This window comes from Varroa destructor, unplaced genomic scaffold (genome assembly GCF_002443255.2).
Source record: "Varroa destructor unplaced genomic scaffold, Vdes_3.0 BEIS01000003.1, whole genome shotgun sequence".
In the NCBI taxonomy this organism is placed as follows: Eukaryota; Metazoa; Arthropoda; class Arachnida; order Mesostigmata; family Varroidae; genus Varroa; species Varroa destructor.
Window position 1 is genome coordinate 37363584 of NW_019211456.1, and position 12814 is coordinate 37376397.

General features: G+C 39.3%; 3 protein-coding genes across 6 annotated transcripts; 1 reads left to right on the top strand and 2 right to left on the bottom strand.

Annotated features, from left to right (window-relative positions):
* Positions 1 to 1112: 1112 nt before the first annotated feature.
* Positions 1113 to 4043, bottom strand: LOC111247382 (centromere protein S-like). Of its 2 annotated transcripts, none has more exons than XM_022798206.2 (4): positions 3913 to 4043; positions 2615 to 2778; positions 1868 to 1974; positions 1113 to 1550 (listed from the first exon to the last, which is right to left on the bottom strand). In XM_022798206.2, exons 2-4 carry the CDS (start codon positions 2776 to 2778, stop codon positions 1366 to 1368), a joined length of 456 nt encoding a protein of 151 aa, XP_022653941.1. In that variant the 5' UTR covers positions 3913 to 4043; the 3' UTR covers positions 1113 to 1365. The 2 variants fall into 2 exon arrangements, with proteins under 2 accessions (XP_022653941.1, XP_022653940.1); XM_022798205.2 differs by having other exon boundaries at positions 3700 to 3926.
* Positions 4044 to 4059: 16 nt separating this feature from the next.
* On the top strand, positions 4060 to 9771 carry LOC111247375 (protein sel-1 homolog 1-like). Its single transcript, XM_022798180.2, has 4 exons — positions 4060 to 5963; positions 6190 to 6446; positions 6823 to 7039; positions 7427 to 9771. Exons 1-4 carry the CDS (start codon positions 4473 to 4475, stop codon positions 7619 to 7621), a joined length of 2160 nt encoding a protein of 719 aa, XP_022653915.1. The 5' UTR covers positions 4060 to 4472; the 3' UTR covers positions 7622 to 9771.
* A 711-nt stretch (positions 9772 to 10482) lies between these two features.
* On the bottom strand, positions 10483 to 12780 carry LOC111247381 (COMM domain-containing protein 5-like). 3 transcript variants are annotated; one of them, XM_086983141.1, is made up of 5 exons: positions 12641 to 12780; positions 12294 to 12436; positions 11671 to 11831; positions 11101 to 11279; positions 10483 to 10793 (listed from the first exon to the last, which is right to left on the bottom strand). In XM_086983141.1, exons 2-5 carry the CDS (start codon positions 12403 to 12405, stop codon positions 10622 to 10624), a joined length of 624 nt encoding a protein of 207 aa, XP_086839267.1. In that variant the 5' UTR covers positions 12406 to 12436; positions 12641 to 12780; the 3' UTR covers positions 10483 to 10621. The 3 variants fall into 3 exon arrangements, with proteins under 3 accessions (XP_086839267.1, XP_086839266.1, XP_022653939.1); XM_086983140.1 differs by having other exon boundaries at positions 12555 to 12664; XM_022798204.2 differs by having other exon boundaries at positions 12599 to 12656.
* Positions 12781 to 12814: the final 34 nt, after the last annotated feature.

The window sequence follows — 12814 nt, forward strand, 5'->3', positions numbered from 1 at the left end:
CCTGATCGATGAAACTCACCGAAAGAGATTAGCATGTGAATCGCCGTCAGGGCGACAACCGTTGAAGAACCAACATGCCGCTCGCTACGGCTTCATTCGAGGAAGAAATCCGGAATAGATGAGAGACCTAGACTGTAACGATGGCTACCCCTTGCATTTACCCCTTCCCCTAAGCATCTCAGGACTTTTGAGTCTTTATCCCGCGCGTAAGCAAATTACAAGATGAGGCCCTTCTCGCAGAATGATAATAACAGTCATCACAATTATAACAGTAGTCGCACGTGAAAGATGCACACAACGTTTAAATGGGTGACATATTTATGTCGTTCCTCAAATTTTTAGCTCATATTTAATTACGAACACCAAACCTGTTGGATCAATTTTTAGGTTAAACCTATGAAACTAGAATCAACACACAAATTTGCATTTAATGATTAGAAAAATTATCGGATGCCAGAAAAAATATCGGAAAAAATTTTCTGCCACTTATATAGCCTGATGAGCTTTACAGGCGAGAATGTATTTAATATTGCAATGCAGCGTAAGTACCTCATCTGAGGAAAAATGATCCTATAGCATAATGTCTACCAATTCATTTATATTTTATAACCTATTGTTGAAAGTAGATATAAGCTATAAGCGACACTAAACCGTCTTCTGCCACAAAGGCTAAGGATACATATATGAAATTGCTGTTTTTTCAAGTTATAGTTCGTATCATATCTGTTTTAACTAAGACTGGATAATAACTTCAGCTACCAATGAGTATTTATTGAAGTGAGGTACACGAATACAATGAAATTGTATAGTTACATCAAATTAATTCTATTAAATCAATCAAGCTATCAAAACTATCATATTATATTAATAATTGCCCTTTTGTTGCAATGTTACAGACTGAGGTTTCGAGTTGTTGTGAGATATCGACAACACTCAATCAATCAGGAAAAAAATATGAGTATAATCAGTGTTTTAATGCATGATCCCGGTAGACAATGCATTCGCCCGTTAAAACCCATCTACGTTGCTTTCGAAAGATTGAATTAAAATCGTTATAGAACTCCACTATTTATGTCCATAATATGCTCATGGACGAATGGAGCACGAGTGAATACTTGTAACGGTTTTTTATTAGAAACAACAATAGAACAAACAAAGAGCAAGCTTCAGCGTGGCATGAAATTTAGATTATTGAACTATATCTTTGCGTCATACCCAAATCATTTATTTACATCGTTCCGGCTTCGCAAACATGAACACATAGTAAAACGTGTCATATACTGTCCACGTTACGCTTTACAACACTTCGGCATAATTCCCGCTGAAGGCAAATCTATACATGAGAAATTTTCTCATATGCTGTAGTTATTCAAGTTGGCTGAGATCAATGACCTCACCTACGTTTATTCGTTGCTTTATATTCTTTGACGCCCCACTTCCTGCTGGTACAGCCGCGGCAACAGCTGCTCCGAGAGCAGCTAAGCCTCCGTTCGGTAACTTATCCTGTTTTTCGTCCTTCACTCTATTGGCATAATCCCTTAACTTTTTAGCTGCAAGTCATACAATTCAAAAGTTATGATAAAAAACGTGTTACCACGCAAAAACATTCAACGTCTTCGGCTTGTAAACTATTCTTTAGAAAAAAAGGAAAGAGAACAGTCCCTTCTATAATAAAAAGAAAATCCTTCCAGATGCTACACAAGGTTAAAACAACAGTATTAGATGTAATTTTATAAAATTACATCTCTGTGACGACGAAGCATCTAAAAAATATCAGTATTTATTTGCAACTATTTTTCCTAATATTCATATGTTTGTTAGTCTTTTACACTAAAGCATATTAGAAGGAATGATTTCTGTTACGTACCAAGAAAAGGGTTTCGACGCGCGCAAAGTATTACATCGTCTGTGGTAACCTTAGTTCTCTTGGCATGCTTGGCAAACGCCTCAAGATCTCTTGCCAATATGCCGATTCTGCAAAATATGAAAACATAAAACGTTAGAGAATGATCTGTTAAACCCAATTTTATAAGCAAAATATAACATTTCAGAGATTTGATGTACATAACCGTACTATCAAGGCACTTTGATAGCAAAGTTTAAAATTAACAGTCAGGAATTAATAATAGGAAGCGTGCCTTACAACATACGCAGGGTAGTGTCCGTTCAATCAACCAAGTAGATACAATTTCATTCCTAGCTAAAATTGTACAAACTAACGAAAATTTTACCCAAAGCTGATACCATTTTGATATACAAACTAGTAGCGAAACTTCCTAATTAATCGCGAACAGTTCACTCTTCATATTTCAAGACAGAATTTTTGTCTAGCCAGAACAAGTTACCCAATGGGACCGTATGCAGATCAAGCGCAACATACAAGCAAACCGTATTTACTAATTTCAAATGTTCTAAATAAATACTCTGCTTGAAGCATCCGACTAGCCCTTTAGAGAGCTTCTCGAATTTTGATGCACACCTGCCTATTATAGGGCGCGCGAAAGGGTGTTATGTTCGTGAACCCGATTGCAACGTTTTTTTCAATGCTGTAATTTTAGTTTCTCATATGCTGTGCATACAGCTTCATGGGAACTATCCATTAATGGCGTCTCACTTTCGGAAAACGATCTCGGCAATGGCGGCAATTGTCTGACGATCGAATTTCTTGACGTCTACTGGTTGCGAAAAAGACGGACAGTCCTCGATAATATTTCCAACAGTGAAATGCACGGCTGCGTGATATCGAGCCAAGGACTCCTTGTTTTCACAGAGCCGCATCTGAAGTACAAAAGCATTGTTTGTGTTATATGGTGTACTTCACGATTCTTCTAGTATGTGCTGGATAAAACTGCATTTGTTAACGAGTAAGGGAATCCACCTTAGCCTTATACACTAAAGACTACTAGGACATTATAGAACTTGTATTCTAAAGACCTTAGCCTTTCTGCTAGCAACGATAGATAATCTGCACTACGAAAAACGTGTTATTTTTTATTGCATCAATGGTAAAGCATTTTGGGAGAATTACGCGCCGTAATCCAGTAAATGTGGAAAGCCTCTCGCATCCAACGTATCTCCTGTTACTGAAATCATGTCTCCCCAATTACGGAGCAAAGCAATAAGAGCTGCCCGGTAAAACTTCCCTTCGTTCTTACCCAGACAAATAAAAAATAAGGCTTCTTTATTTTAGTTAAACATGTGACGAAAAGGGTTATAATACCGAACCCAATAACCAATAATAGCGGTTGTCCAGATGTGAGTTGTATTAAATAGAAACTATTTACTTTCAACTGAGAAACACATACAGTGTTTCAATACGAATCGTGCTGGCTCTTTCTCGTATGTTAAACATTCATTATTCAATTATCAGCATAAGCTACGCTTGCTAAAGTATGGCACAACTTATACAAACAAACAAAGAACTCAATCTGAGTACTTTTGTGCCAAATTCCTTAGCCCCCTGGCAGTAATTATGTAAAGCCTACAAGTAGTCGATTTAAAGATAAATAAAAAAAAAAAATAACTTTTATAACTAAAAGCACAACTCCCTTTACTATATTGTGTTCTGATCTATTTAAACTAGCACCAAGCGCAATAACATAAGGATCGGAAAAGAAACAGTGCATTCTCAGCTTATGCCTGACAATCTCCACGTGATTATAGTGCAGATTAGTCGTATAAATTGGATTATTCACTCACTTTTCCATAAGCGGTTTCCATATGCAAAACCTTCCCGCCAAACGGTGGTTCTTCAAAAAAAATAGGCTTGTACCACACTGTCGCAGTTGTATAGCTAAAAGAAGCAAATGTTTGTGTTGACTCATTGACATTATAGAGTAGCACCTTTTACGGCATTGCACAGCAAAACCATCTTGCAGTATGGCTATATTGCATATCTCTTGAAGCACCTACCCGACAGAGCAATGTTTGGTTAATGAAGTATTATCTTAATTTTCGCATCAGAGGTCACTTGGTAATACTGTGGTTCTATTGTGGTGCCCTCTCGTGTTGACATTCGTGTCTCTACAGCGTCGTCTGCTAAGCTGGCCTCAGCAGCTGACCGAGAGGAACATTGTTCTACTTTGGAGTCGTCAAAGTGAAATGTGTTTCTCCGTTCTAGATAATGTCTGGTTTTGGAGAAAGCTAACGTGTCACTGCGAGGCCGAATTATCGTATCTGTACAGGATGGAAGAATAGAACATTATTATCGAACTGTCAGTGGTCTCTGTAATAGGTCGTTTACCTATTTCGTGGGAATGTAAATTACGTGAAGATAAATTAAACACCTTTCCCATTATTAACTTTCAAAGACGGCCCGGTCAACGTATTATAAAGCGAGTAAATGATCGGTAATCCTAAGCAGTACCGTTGATTTGATCCAGTCGTTTTTTCTCTAAGAAAGAAAACATTCCGTTAACTGGTACCCTGCTGACTACTTTAATTATTCTCCGACTGAACAAACGTCTTCAGCAATGATGAACGTTCGGATCAACAATATAAGACCTTTTCGCTTTTGTTTTCAACTGCTATTGTTGCAAAGTGTGTTATTGATGCAAGTGCAGTACGCAGCTGGGGAAGACAAGCCGGTAGACAAGGCCGATCACCCAGTAGGTGAAAATGTCAGTCCGGGTCTTACATCAGTTTCAGTCAGTGCCGCACAAGCGACGAATTCGCCGAAAGACGCGGGTATCGAGTCCACTAAGACCGAAGATTCCAGATCCTCCTCACACATGACTGCCGAAAATGCCATCACCACCGAAGAGGCACGCCATGCTGTGGTCGGATTCGAAACGGCCATGGCCCTCCTTAACGGCACTCCCTCTGCGTTGAAAGGAAGTGAACGTGAACGAACGATCAAGGCCTACGCGCTATTAGAAAAAGTGGCTGGCCTCGGTCACCCCATAGCTCAACGGATGATCGCCGTGGCTCATCTGTTCGGTGATGCAGGTCTTGAACTAAATTGTCATCGGGCACGTGAGCTTCTTGAGCCGCTAGCCGCCAGGGGCGATTCCGAGGCGCAGCTGTATATGGGTTTTATGCATTCATTCGGTTTGGCCTCTTTGCCGCCTTCTAAGGCGAAGGCTCTTGTGTACTATACATTTGCGGCGGTCGGAGGCAACCAGTTAGCCCAAATGGCACTTGGTTATCGCTATATGGCAGGTGTCGGTGTAGCGCAAAGCTGCGAATCAGCGCTGGATCACTATCGACGAGTGGCACAAAGCGTTGAACAACAGCAAAGTGGATCTTCGAGTAGTAGTTCCCACAATGGCTCAGGAGGAAGCAGTCCAGTTCAATCTGGGGCTCCAGCACCAACTGCTACGATTGCTCTGGCAAAAGTTCGTCTCAGCGATGAATACGAAAACCCTTCACGACCTTCATCGAACCAGCTGGACGATGATCTTATCCAGTATTACCAATTCCTGGCGGACAAAGGTGATGTACAGGCTCAGGTCGGACTCGGACATCTTCACTATCAGGGTGGCCGGGGCGTTCAGCAAGATCATATACGAGCCCTTAACTATTTCACGCAGGCTGCTAATACTGGCAACGCCAATGCAATGGCGTTCCTCGGCAAAATGTTCCTCGAGGGCGGAAAAGCAGTTTCGCAGAATAACGAGACTGCTTTCAAGTACTTCTCAATGGCTGCTGAAAAAGGTAATGCCGTGGGACAAGCTGGCCTTGGCACTATGTATCTATACGGTAAGGGTGTCCCGAAGGACCATGAACGGGCCCTACGTTATTTAACAATGGCGGCAAATCAGGGTCTCGTTGATGGACAGCTTGAGCTCGGCAACATGTTTTATCATGGATTAGGAGTTGAAAAAAATTACAAGGTTGCCCTGAAATATTATCAACAAGCTTCAACGCATGGGCACGTTCTTGCCTTCTACCATCTCGGTATGATGAATGCTCGAGGAATTGGCACCCCACGCAGTTGCCATAACGCCGTCCACCTATTTAAGGTAATTAATAAATACAATATTAGTTTAAACTTTCAACTCAACAATGAAGCATCTCAGTGACAGTGCGTTTGTCAAATAGAGATTTCTCAACAAGTACACCTACCATTAATAGACCTATGATGCAATGCCAACTTACAAACCCGTTCACATTTGGCAATATATCATATCACATCGGATCTAAGTCTTATTTCATTTCAATGGTAAAATTATTCTTATGGGCTTCCAGATGGTAGCAGAGCGTGGACGTTGGGTTTTGTCTCAACTGACGGAAGCTTACCGGGCTTACAAAGTGGGAGGAGCGAGGATTGATGAAGCTTTAATACGGTACGCGTTCCTGGCGGAGCTTGGCTATGAGCAGGCCCAGAGTAATGCGGCATTCATTCTTGATCGTGCCGAATCTCCTCTTTTCGATCGCAACGCTTCGTACACATGGGCGCTAAGCTACTGGGCCAGAGCAGCCACACAGGGATACGTCGTGGCTAGGTGAGCGATAATGTTACAGTTTTTTAGCGCGCAGCGAAATATGTCATGTGGACGATAAGGTACGTGAGGTGCATTCCTGCATTGCGCTGATGCTACTATCTCTGTTTAAATGGGTGTGTGTACCTACTCTGTGATCCATGTAAAACTCATACGTACAAAAAGTTGTAGATGAGATGCTCTTCTTTGTAGCGGTTCATAGTATGCTTGATATTAAGTCCATATGTAAAAAATGTAAGATTACAGAAATTGTATTTTTAAGGCGTTCACTTAATTTAGCAATTACGTTTATGATGTTAGCAAAACTAATAACGTGGTCACCGCTCACTTTATTTTTATTGTGGCACTTCCTGTTTGTCGGCTGTACTCACCGACGTAGACTCAAGTTGGGTGATTATCATTATTATGGTTACGGAACACCTGTCGACTATGCGTTATCCGCCCATCACTATCGTGTTGCCGCTGAGACGGAGAACAATCCACAGGCGATGTTCAATCTTGGTTATATGCATGAACAAGGCTATGGTATGCCAAAGGATATTCATCTAGCCAAGAGATACTACGACCTCGCGGCTGTTACTTCCGTTGACGCTCAGGTAATTTCAAAATACGAAAGCAAAATGTCTATAACTGTAATAAGAAGAAAACTAGTAAAGATCTGTAACCGTGTCAATGTACTTTAGATGGTTTTTTGAAAACGTGAGAATCAAATGAGTTATCCGTACAGCTCACTTACTCGTTTGCTAATTGAGCCCTGTTGATTTGTATTGATATTTCGAAGACATGCAACATGATAACGCACAGTTGTCGATAGATCTGAAAAGCATAGAAGTAATCCATTGAAATGAGTTGACCAAGACTATAATGTAATCATACTTTGCAATAAAAATATTGGTTCTTCCTTTAGTCTGATAGCATTCTTAATCTACTAGAATACTACTAACTAAATGCTCCATGGGTAATAATTAATTTTTCACCAACAGGTTCCAGTAATGTTGGCTTTGTTGAAGCTAGCCTTCATGTATGGAATGGAGTACCTGAACAACTTACGGTGGGATTCGTTGGCAGAACCTGCCTTCATAATGCAGCGTGCACTAGGGCCTGATTGGGATCTTTACATTATGGGCCTGCTGGCGGGACTCATCGCGGGAATGGCCTACATACGAAGAATGCTTTAGATAAGAAGTAATGAAAAACTCGTCGTTGGTAGAAACAAAAAAGATTACGCGAAAATTTAAATACACAATTGCACGACTTGACGAGATTATTCAAATGATAATCGAATGTGATCATATACAGATACACAAACACACATAAGCATTACGTCATGTCGTAGTATGTAACAATTGTAAATGTACGTGATGGCTAAGTCAACCTTAAACGGTTCCTGCGTTTTCAGTTGGTGTGTTATGAGATAATTCAATGTAGTAGGTATGCTAATGATATAAATTAATTTTCTTTTCCGTTTTTATTTTCTACTCAAAAGTCACAGAAATCTTGGAACTATGAAATTAATTGAAAACGTTTGTCCATTGTACAGCCTTGTCATGAGCTGCTCTGTCGGAGATAATTATGCTGATGAAGCTGACTCGTTATGTGGATGACTTATATAAACAAAAAAGTCTTACCAAAAGCTCCTCGAAAAATAGAAAGTTCACTGTTAATGCGGCAGCCAAGCTACGAGAAAGTTTCGTACAGATGGAATTTCGATCATTCCAAGTTGCCAAGTTACAATCTAAGCTATTTAGTGTTAATTCAAGCGGTGATGGCATGTCTAATGTAAAACAGGACATAGATCACCTTTACATGAGCACGAATATAAGGCTTGTTTTGTTGTCCAATATATAGATAGGCTATTGTGCACGTGTTTCTAATTACAAACTGAGGTGAGGAAATCCTTTTGAAGCGAAATGGTTCCGCTTTATTCTAGCCGCCAGCCTAAAGTCTTTGGGATGCAAGCCGTGTCAGCACCTACCGGAGTACTAATATTGCCTCATAGAAATTTTCGGTGTCTGTCCGTTCTTCCTCACGGGCATCTTGCTGCAAGCAAGGCTTATTTGAGAAAAAGTTTCTGTCACTACAAGGAAAAATGAAAATTTAAATATTACATATGTACAAAACCACAAAAAAGATAAGATTAACGAAAACATATATATCTTTTATCATTTTATAAAGTTTTAGAAACCCGAAATAGGATCAAGGAAAAATGGACACCGCTCTCGGTTGACAATAGTTAAAGGGCGATTGAAGGCTCAACATTTTTTGTAAATATAAAATTGCACGCAAAGTTGCAGGAGCAAACATCAATCTATGAATACATATTTACCCGGTGAAGAGTTGAACATAGCTTAGCGATAGATGATGTGAAGATCGCTCATTGCATACCCACGCAGCGAAATTGTAAAACGCAGGGAGCAGGCGACGAATGTAATGTACAGTTTTCCGCTCGTTGAAAGTGAGAGATCTATCGGCTCAAAACCACAGGACAAAGAACACTAATAGCTGGATAGATCCAGGTAAAGTCACAAAAAGGCGTTCCATAAAAGCTAGCGATTCTCGGTCGAATGTATATTTATATACATACACGTATGTAGATTCGATTGAGAATATATATATAACCAACAGGTGAATAACCAATGAGTTAGGTAGGAGAAAGTTCGTATAATACTAATAATAATATAAAGAGGTCAAATAATATAGGCAAACAAACGATTAAAATTTATATAACTAAAGGGACAGCGCGTCCGAATAAAGGTGGGTTGCCGACATCATGCAAACAGAATGTGCAGAAAATATATAATCGATATAGCTTGGAAAAGAATGAGTGAACGAGTGAATGTATTTCACTTATTTTGTGGGTTTTTTAAACATTCACTTCGAGAGGCCTCTCCTTTCGTACAAGTTTCATTACGTTTCAACGTATCTTTGGGTTGGAGTTCTGCTGAAACCATGTTACGATTTCCTTTCGATTGTCGGTGCTTATATACGTCAGTGGGGTAGAAGAAAATTGAGACAATAGTTCATGTGTGTATCAAATGGAGTGAATAAACAAAAGTCCATTAGCGAAACCGTTCACTAAGTATGTATGACGCATAAGGTACCCTAAGACTGGAGGAAGCACGCACGTAACTGTAAAATTGGCTTATGAAATACTGGGACAATTATATCGCACCTGCTAGCTCATTTACCTGGGCAAAACTCCAGCGAAATTCCGAGTATAATTATTTATTTTAGTAGAAGTGAAAGTATGCGTGTACATTTCTTAAAGTATGTTTTTTGCAATTCTAAAAATATACATTTATGGTATAACAATGAAATGTTCATATGAGGTAACTGTTTTCTTTTTTTTTCTTTATATATTATGATATTTTCCTAATGGTTTAGATAGTTAAAAAAAGCAATAGTTTAGATTAGTTGCACATTTAGAGCAGACCGCGACGAAAGTTCTTTGACCTGTCAAAAAATGATGTACATTTTTAATCAAACGAAATCAACGAATAATAATCTGTGAGGCGACAGTATTTCTTAGAACGCAGCTATTGAGCTCTTCTTCTCAGGTAGTAAATGAAAAACATTAGACATTGGATTTTGATATTTCAATTTTTATATGATTACAATCATAAGGACCGCTATCGTTTATATTCGTAAACAAGCATTTTTTCATTCTCTATCTAAGCAGACCTCTACTTGAGAGCTTAGGTATATGCCACTCGATATTTTAGGGTGAAGTGATCTTGGTAATAGGTAAGACGACAACGAGGTTAACCATACGCTAAACGTTGCATGCTTTACTACGGACGGGTGCGTGTAGCTCTTTTATTGAGATGTTCCACATAAAAAGGTATCTCCAGAGTAAGGAGATTTAAAGATAAAGATTAATATAAGGACCTCGTAGCTACAAAGTCAAGCACACGTATCTCGTGGCTTCCGTAGTGGTGCCTAATAAGACTTTAGAATCAAAAATTGTGAGGCGGTTCAGCCTGAAAATCGGCACGAAAAATGTTCTGTTATTACTTCTTAAGTAAAAAAAAAAAACGAATACAGGCCGTACACTATTGTAGACTTTATTTTATATTCAATACTTTGTAGAGACCGCTACTACTATATGTAATGTAGGCTTTTTGGCACTTCGATTAATTGTGTTCTATTTTATGTATAATATTATTGACAAAAGTTTATTATCTTCCTTCAAGTCTGTTTTCCATAATATCGACAAGCTTGAGTGCTTGCGTTACTCCATGACGTAGTCGGTGGAATTCGTCTATCGAGACCTCGCCGCTGATTACTTCACCTGAGGTTGTCTTCATCGAGAGCATCACGCAAGGTGTCCACCGCTTTGAACCACTTGTGCTATAGAACAGAACAGCGAAGTATCAATATATTACAGTAAAGTCACATAAGTGATTACTGCACAGCTCCGTTTCACCTTTGCTGCGATAATGGCCAACTGATATTCAATTTTTTTCTTAGGGTCTAAAAGCTTTCAGTCCAGTGAATCATACAAAATTAGCTTTCATGTTGCAAAGGGTATTTAGATGACAAAAAGATAACGGAAGTACCGCTAACGATTACCTAAAGCGCTGCATACCTTTAATGAGCTTAGTTAGAACTGGACTTTTACTAAGAGAATTACTAGATTGACCGACAAAGTACGAACCCATCTGAAGTAATGGTAACATCAATTTTATGTTCAATTTCTTCGAGTCCATCGAATTTAGGCTGCATCTCTCTAGCAATTTTCTGCAGCTTTTGTCGACGCCCGCCTAACAAAGCTGAGCATAAATCGCTAGAAAAATCGTCCGAAATCTTCAGCTGAAGTAAGTCCTTTTTGAACTCCTGTAAAGAAAATGACGGCATTATTTTTCCGACACCTCGAAAAAATAATCTATCCAAATTAATAGGTAAAGGTTTTTTTAACACTGTTTTTTTTCATCAAGGACCCATTTCGCTGTTTATTTGGAATGATCGTAGTTTGGTGTGTTGCGTCAGTGTTAGGGACAATCAGAGAGTATAACGTAAGGTTCATTGCCACTGAGGCATCGAATAGGCCATGCTTGTTTGCCCTGAAATAACTGTTTTGCAACTTCTTCTTGTTCACAATAAAAATGCGTATGTTTTTTTTTGCTGTGATTCTCACGCTAAACGTGCTTACTGGGTTCAATTCTCTCAACCAACTCAATTTATTATTAGCGAAAAATTGGATGTAGGCGTGAATTCCCGGGCTTACCTCCGGAGTAAGCTCAACCGGGTCTCGGTTAACAACAGATTTGACCAATCGGTGGAGGCCCGAAAACGCTTTGTCGAATGTCTGGGGGTCCTTGGCATTTGCACGAAGCCTAGCGTACATTTGTAGAGTGACTTCCCGTCCTTCAAACTCAGTAACCAGTACTACAAAAAAGACCAAACGAGAACGCTAGAAAATAAATGTATACTAGTGTAAAGCATACCTACATCAACCAAACGCGTAACATTGCAACGAAGGATCGACCAATGGATAAAACAACACTGTCATTATTAGCTCGACAATATCACAAATTAAATTACTTGAATATTTGCGATGGATCAATAAAGGAGCTTTCTTTGGTGGACGACAGTATAATTTCTCAATGGATGATCTTATAATTCTCCGCTACCCAAATAATTTTTGAAAGATGTCTAATATTTGATGCATGAAATAAACCATCAAAATAAAATATGATTCCCTAATTTTCTATTGTGACCAAAAATATTGTTATGAGGCAATTCGCTTAAGCACGCTTTCTTCCTCAAGTGATTATCTTGTTGTAAGCATGCTGAATTTGAACGAAATTAATCGAAAGTTGTAAACTTCTACTTCTCTTACATACGAACCCTTTACCATTCCTCTGAATGTCGGTTTGTCAATATGTTCCAAATTAGAGCTCAACTGAGACACTTCTTTCGGCACTCGGCCACTGAAGAACAGCACACTTTCTCGATTCATTATTATTGTGGTTAACGTTTGCGTTAATTTTCTGCAACGATATGAACCAATTATTTTATTAAAAATTTAATTCATTTACCATGATTGCGACTCTTACCACCGATAAGTACGCCCACCTATTTGAATATACATAATTAATTTGATAGTACCAATGTGTCCTAAGCAGTAATTCCACAATTTTTTGGTACCCTACACATCGAATTCGCTCGTTAGATGACAGCGTATCGACACTTACGAAGCAACCGTACACCTGCTCGCCTCACTGTGGCTCCTCCAAACAAAGCGTATCTGGTATTAGTCTTATTGACATCGTAGTTGTGTTATGGGGCTGGAGCCGCGACCTGCCTATCCAGCTGGATTTATTATTTGTTGTCTGGTTCTGTTTTTACTAACCGTCGGAGCCGTTTCG

Coding starts and splice junctions, on each gene's coding strand:
- LOC111247382 (XM_022798205.2), bottom strand. CDS start 3,720: ATGGAAACCGCTTATGGAAAA. Junction 2,779..3,699: donor TGGAAACCGCTTATGGAAAA/GTGAGTGAATAA, acceptor TTTGTACTTCAG/ATGCGGCTCTGTGAAAACAA. Junction 1,975..2,614: donor GCCGAGATCGTTTTCCGAAA/GTGAGACGCCAT, acceptor CATATTTTGCAG/AATCGGCATATTGGCAAGAG.
- LOC111247375 (XM_022798180.2), top strand. CDS start 4,473: ATGATGAACGTTCGGATCAACAATATAAGACCTTTTCGCTTTTGTTTT. Junction 6,447..6,822: donor CAGGGATACGTCGTGGCTAG/GTGAGCGATAAT, acceptor TCACCGACGTAG/ACTCAAGTTGGGTGATTATC. Junction 7,040..7,426: donor TTACTTCCGTTGACGCTCAG/GTAATTTCAAAA, acceptor TTTCACCAACAG/GTTCCAGTAATGTTGGCTTT.
- LOC111247381 (XM_086983141.1), bottom strand. CDS start 12,405: ATGAATCGAGAAAGTGTGCTGTTCTTCAGTGGCCGAGTGCCGAAAGAA. Junction 11,832..12,293: donor ATTCAGAGGAATGGTAAAGG/GTTCGTATGTAA, acceptor TCTTTTTTGTAG/TACTGGTTACTGAGTTTGAA. Junction 10,794..11,100: donor GTTACCATTACTTCAGATGG/GTTCGTACTTTG, acceptor TCTGTTCTATAG/CACAAGTGGTTCAAAGCGGT.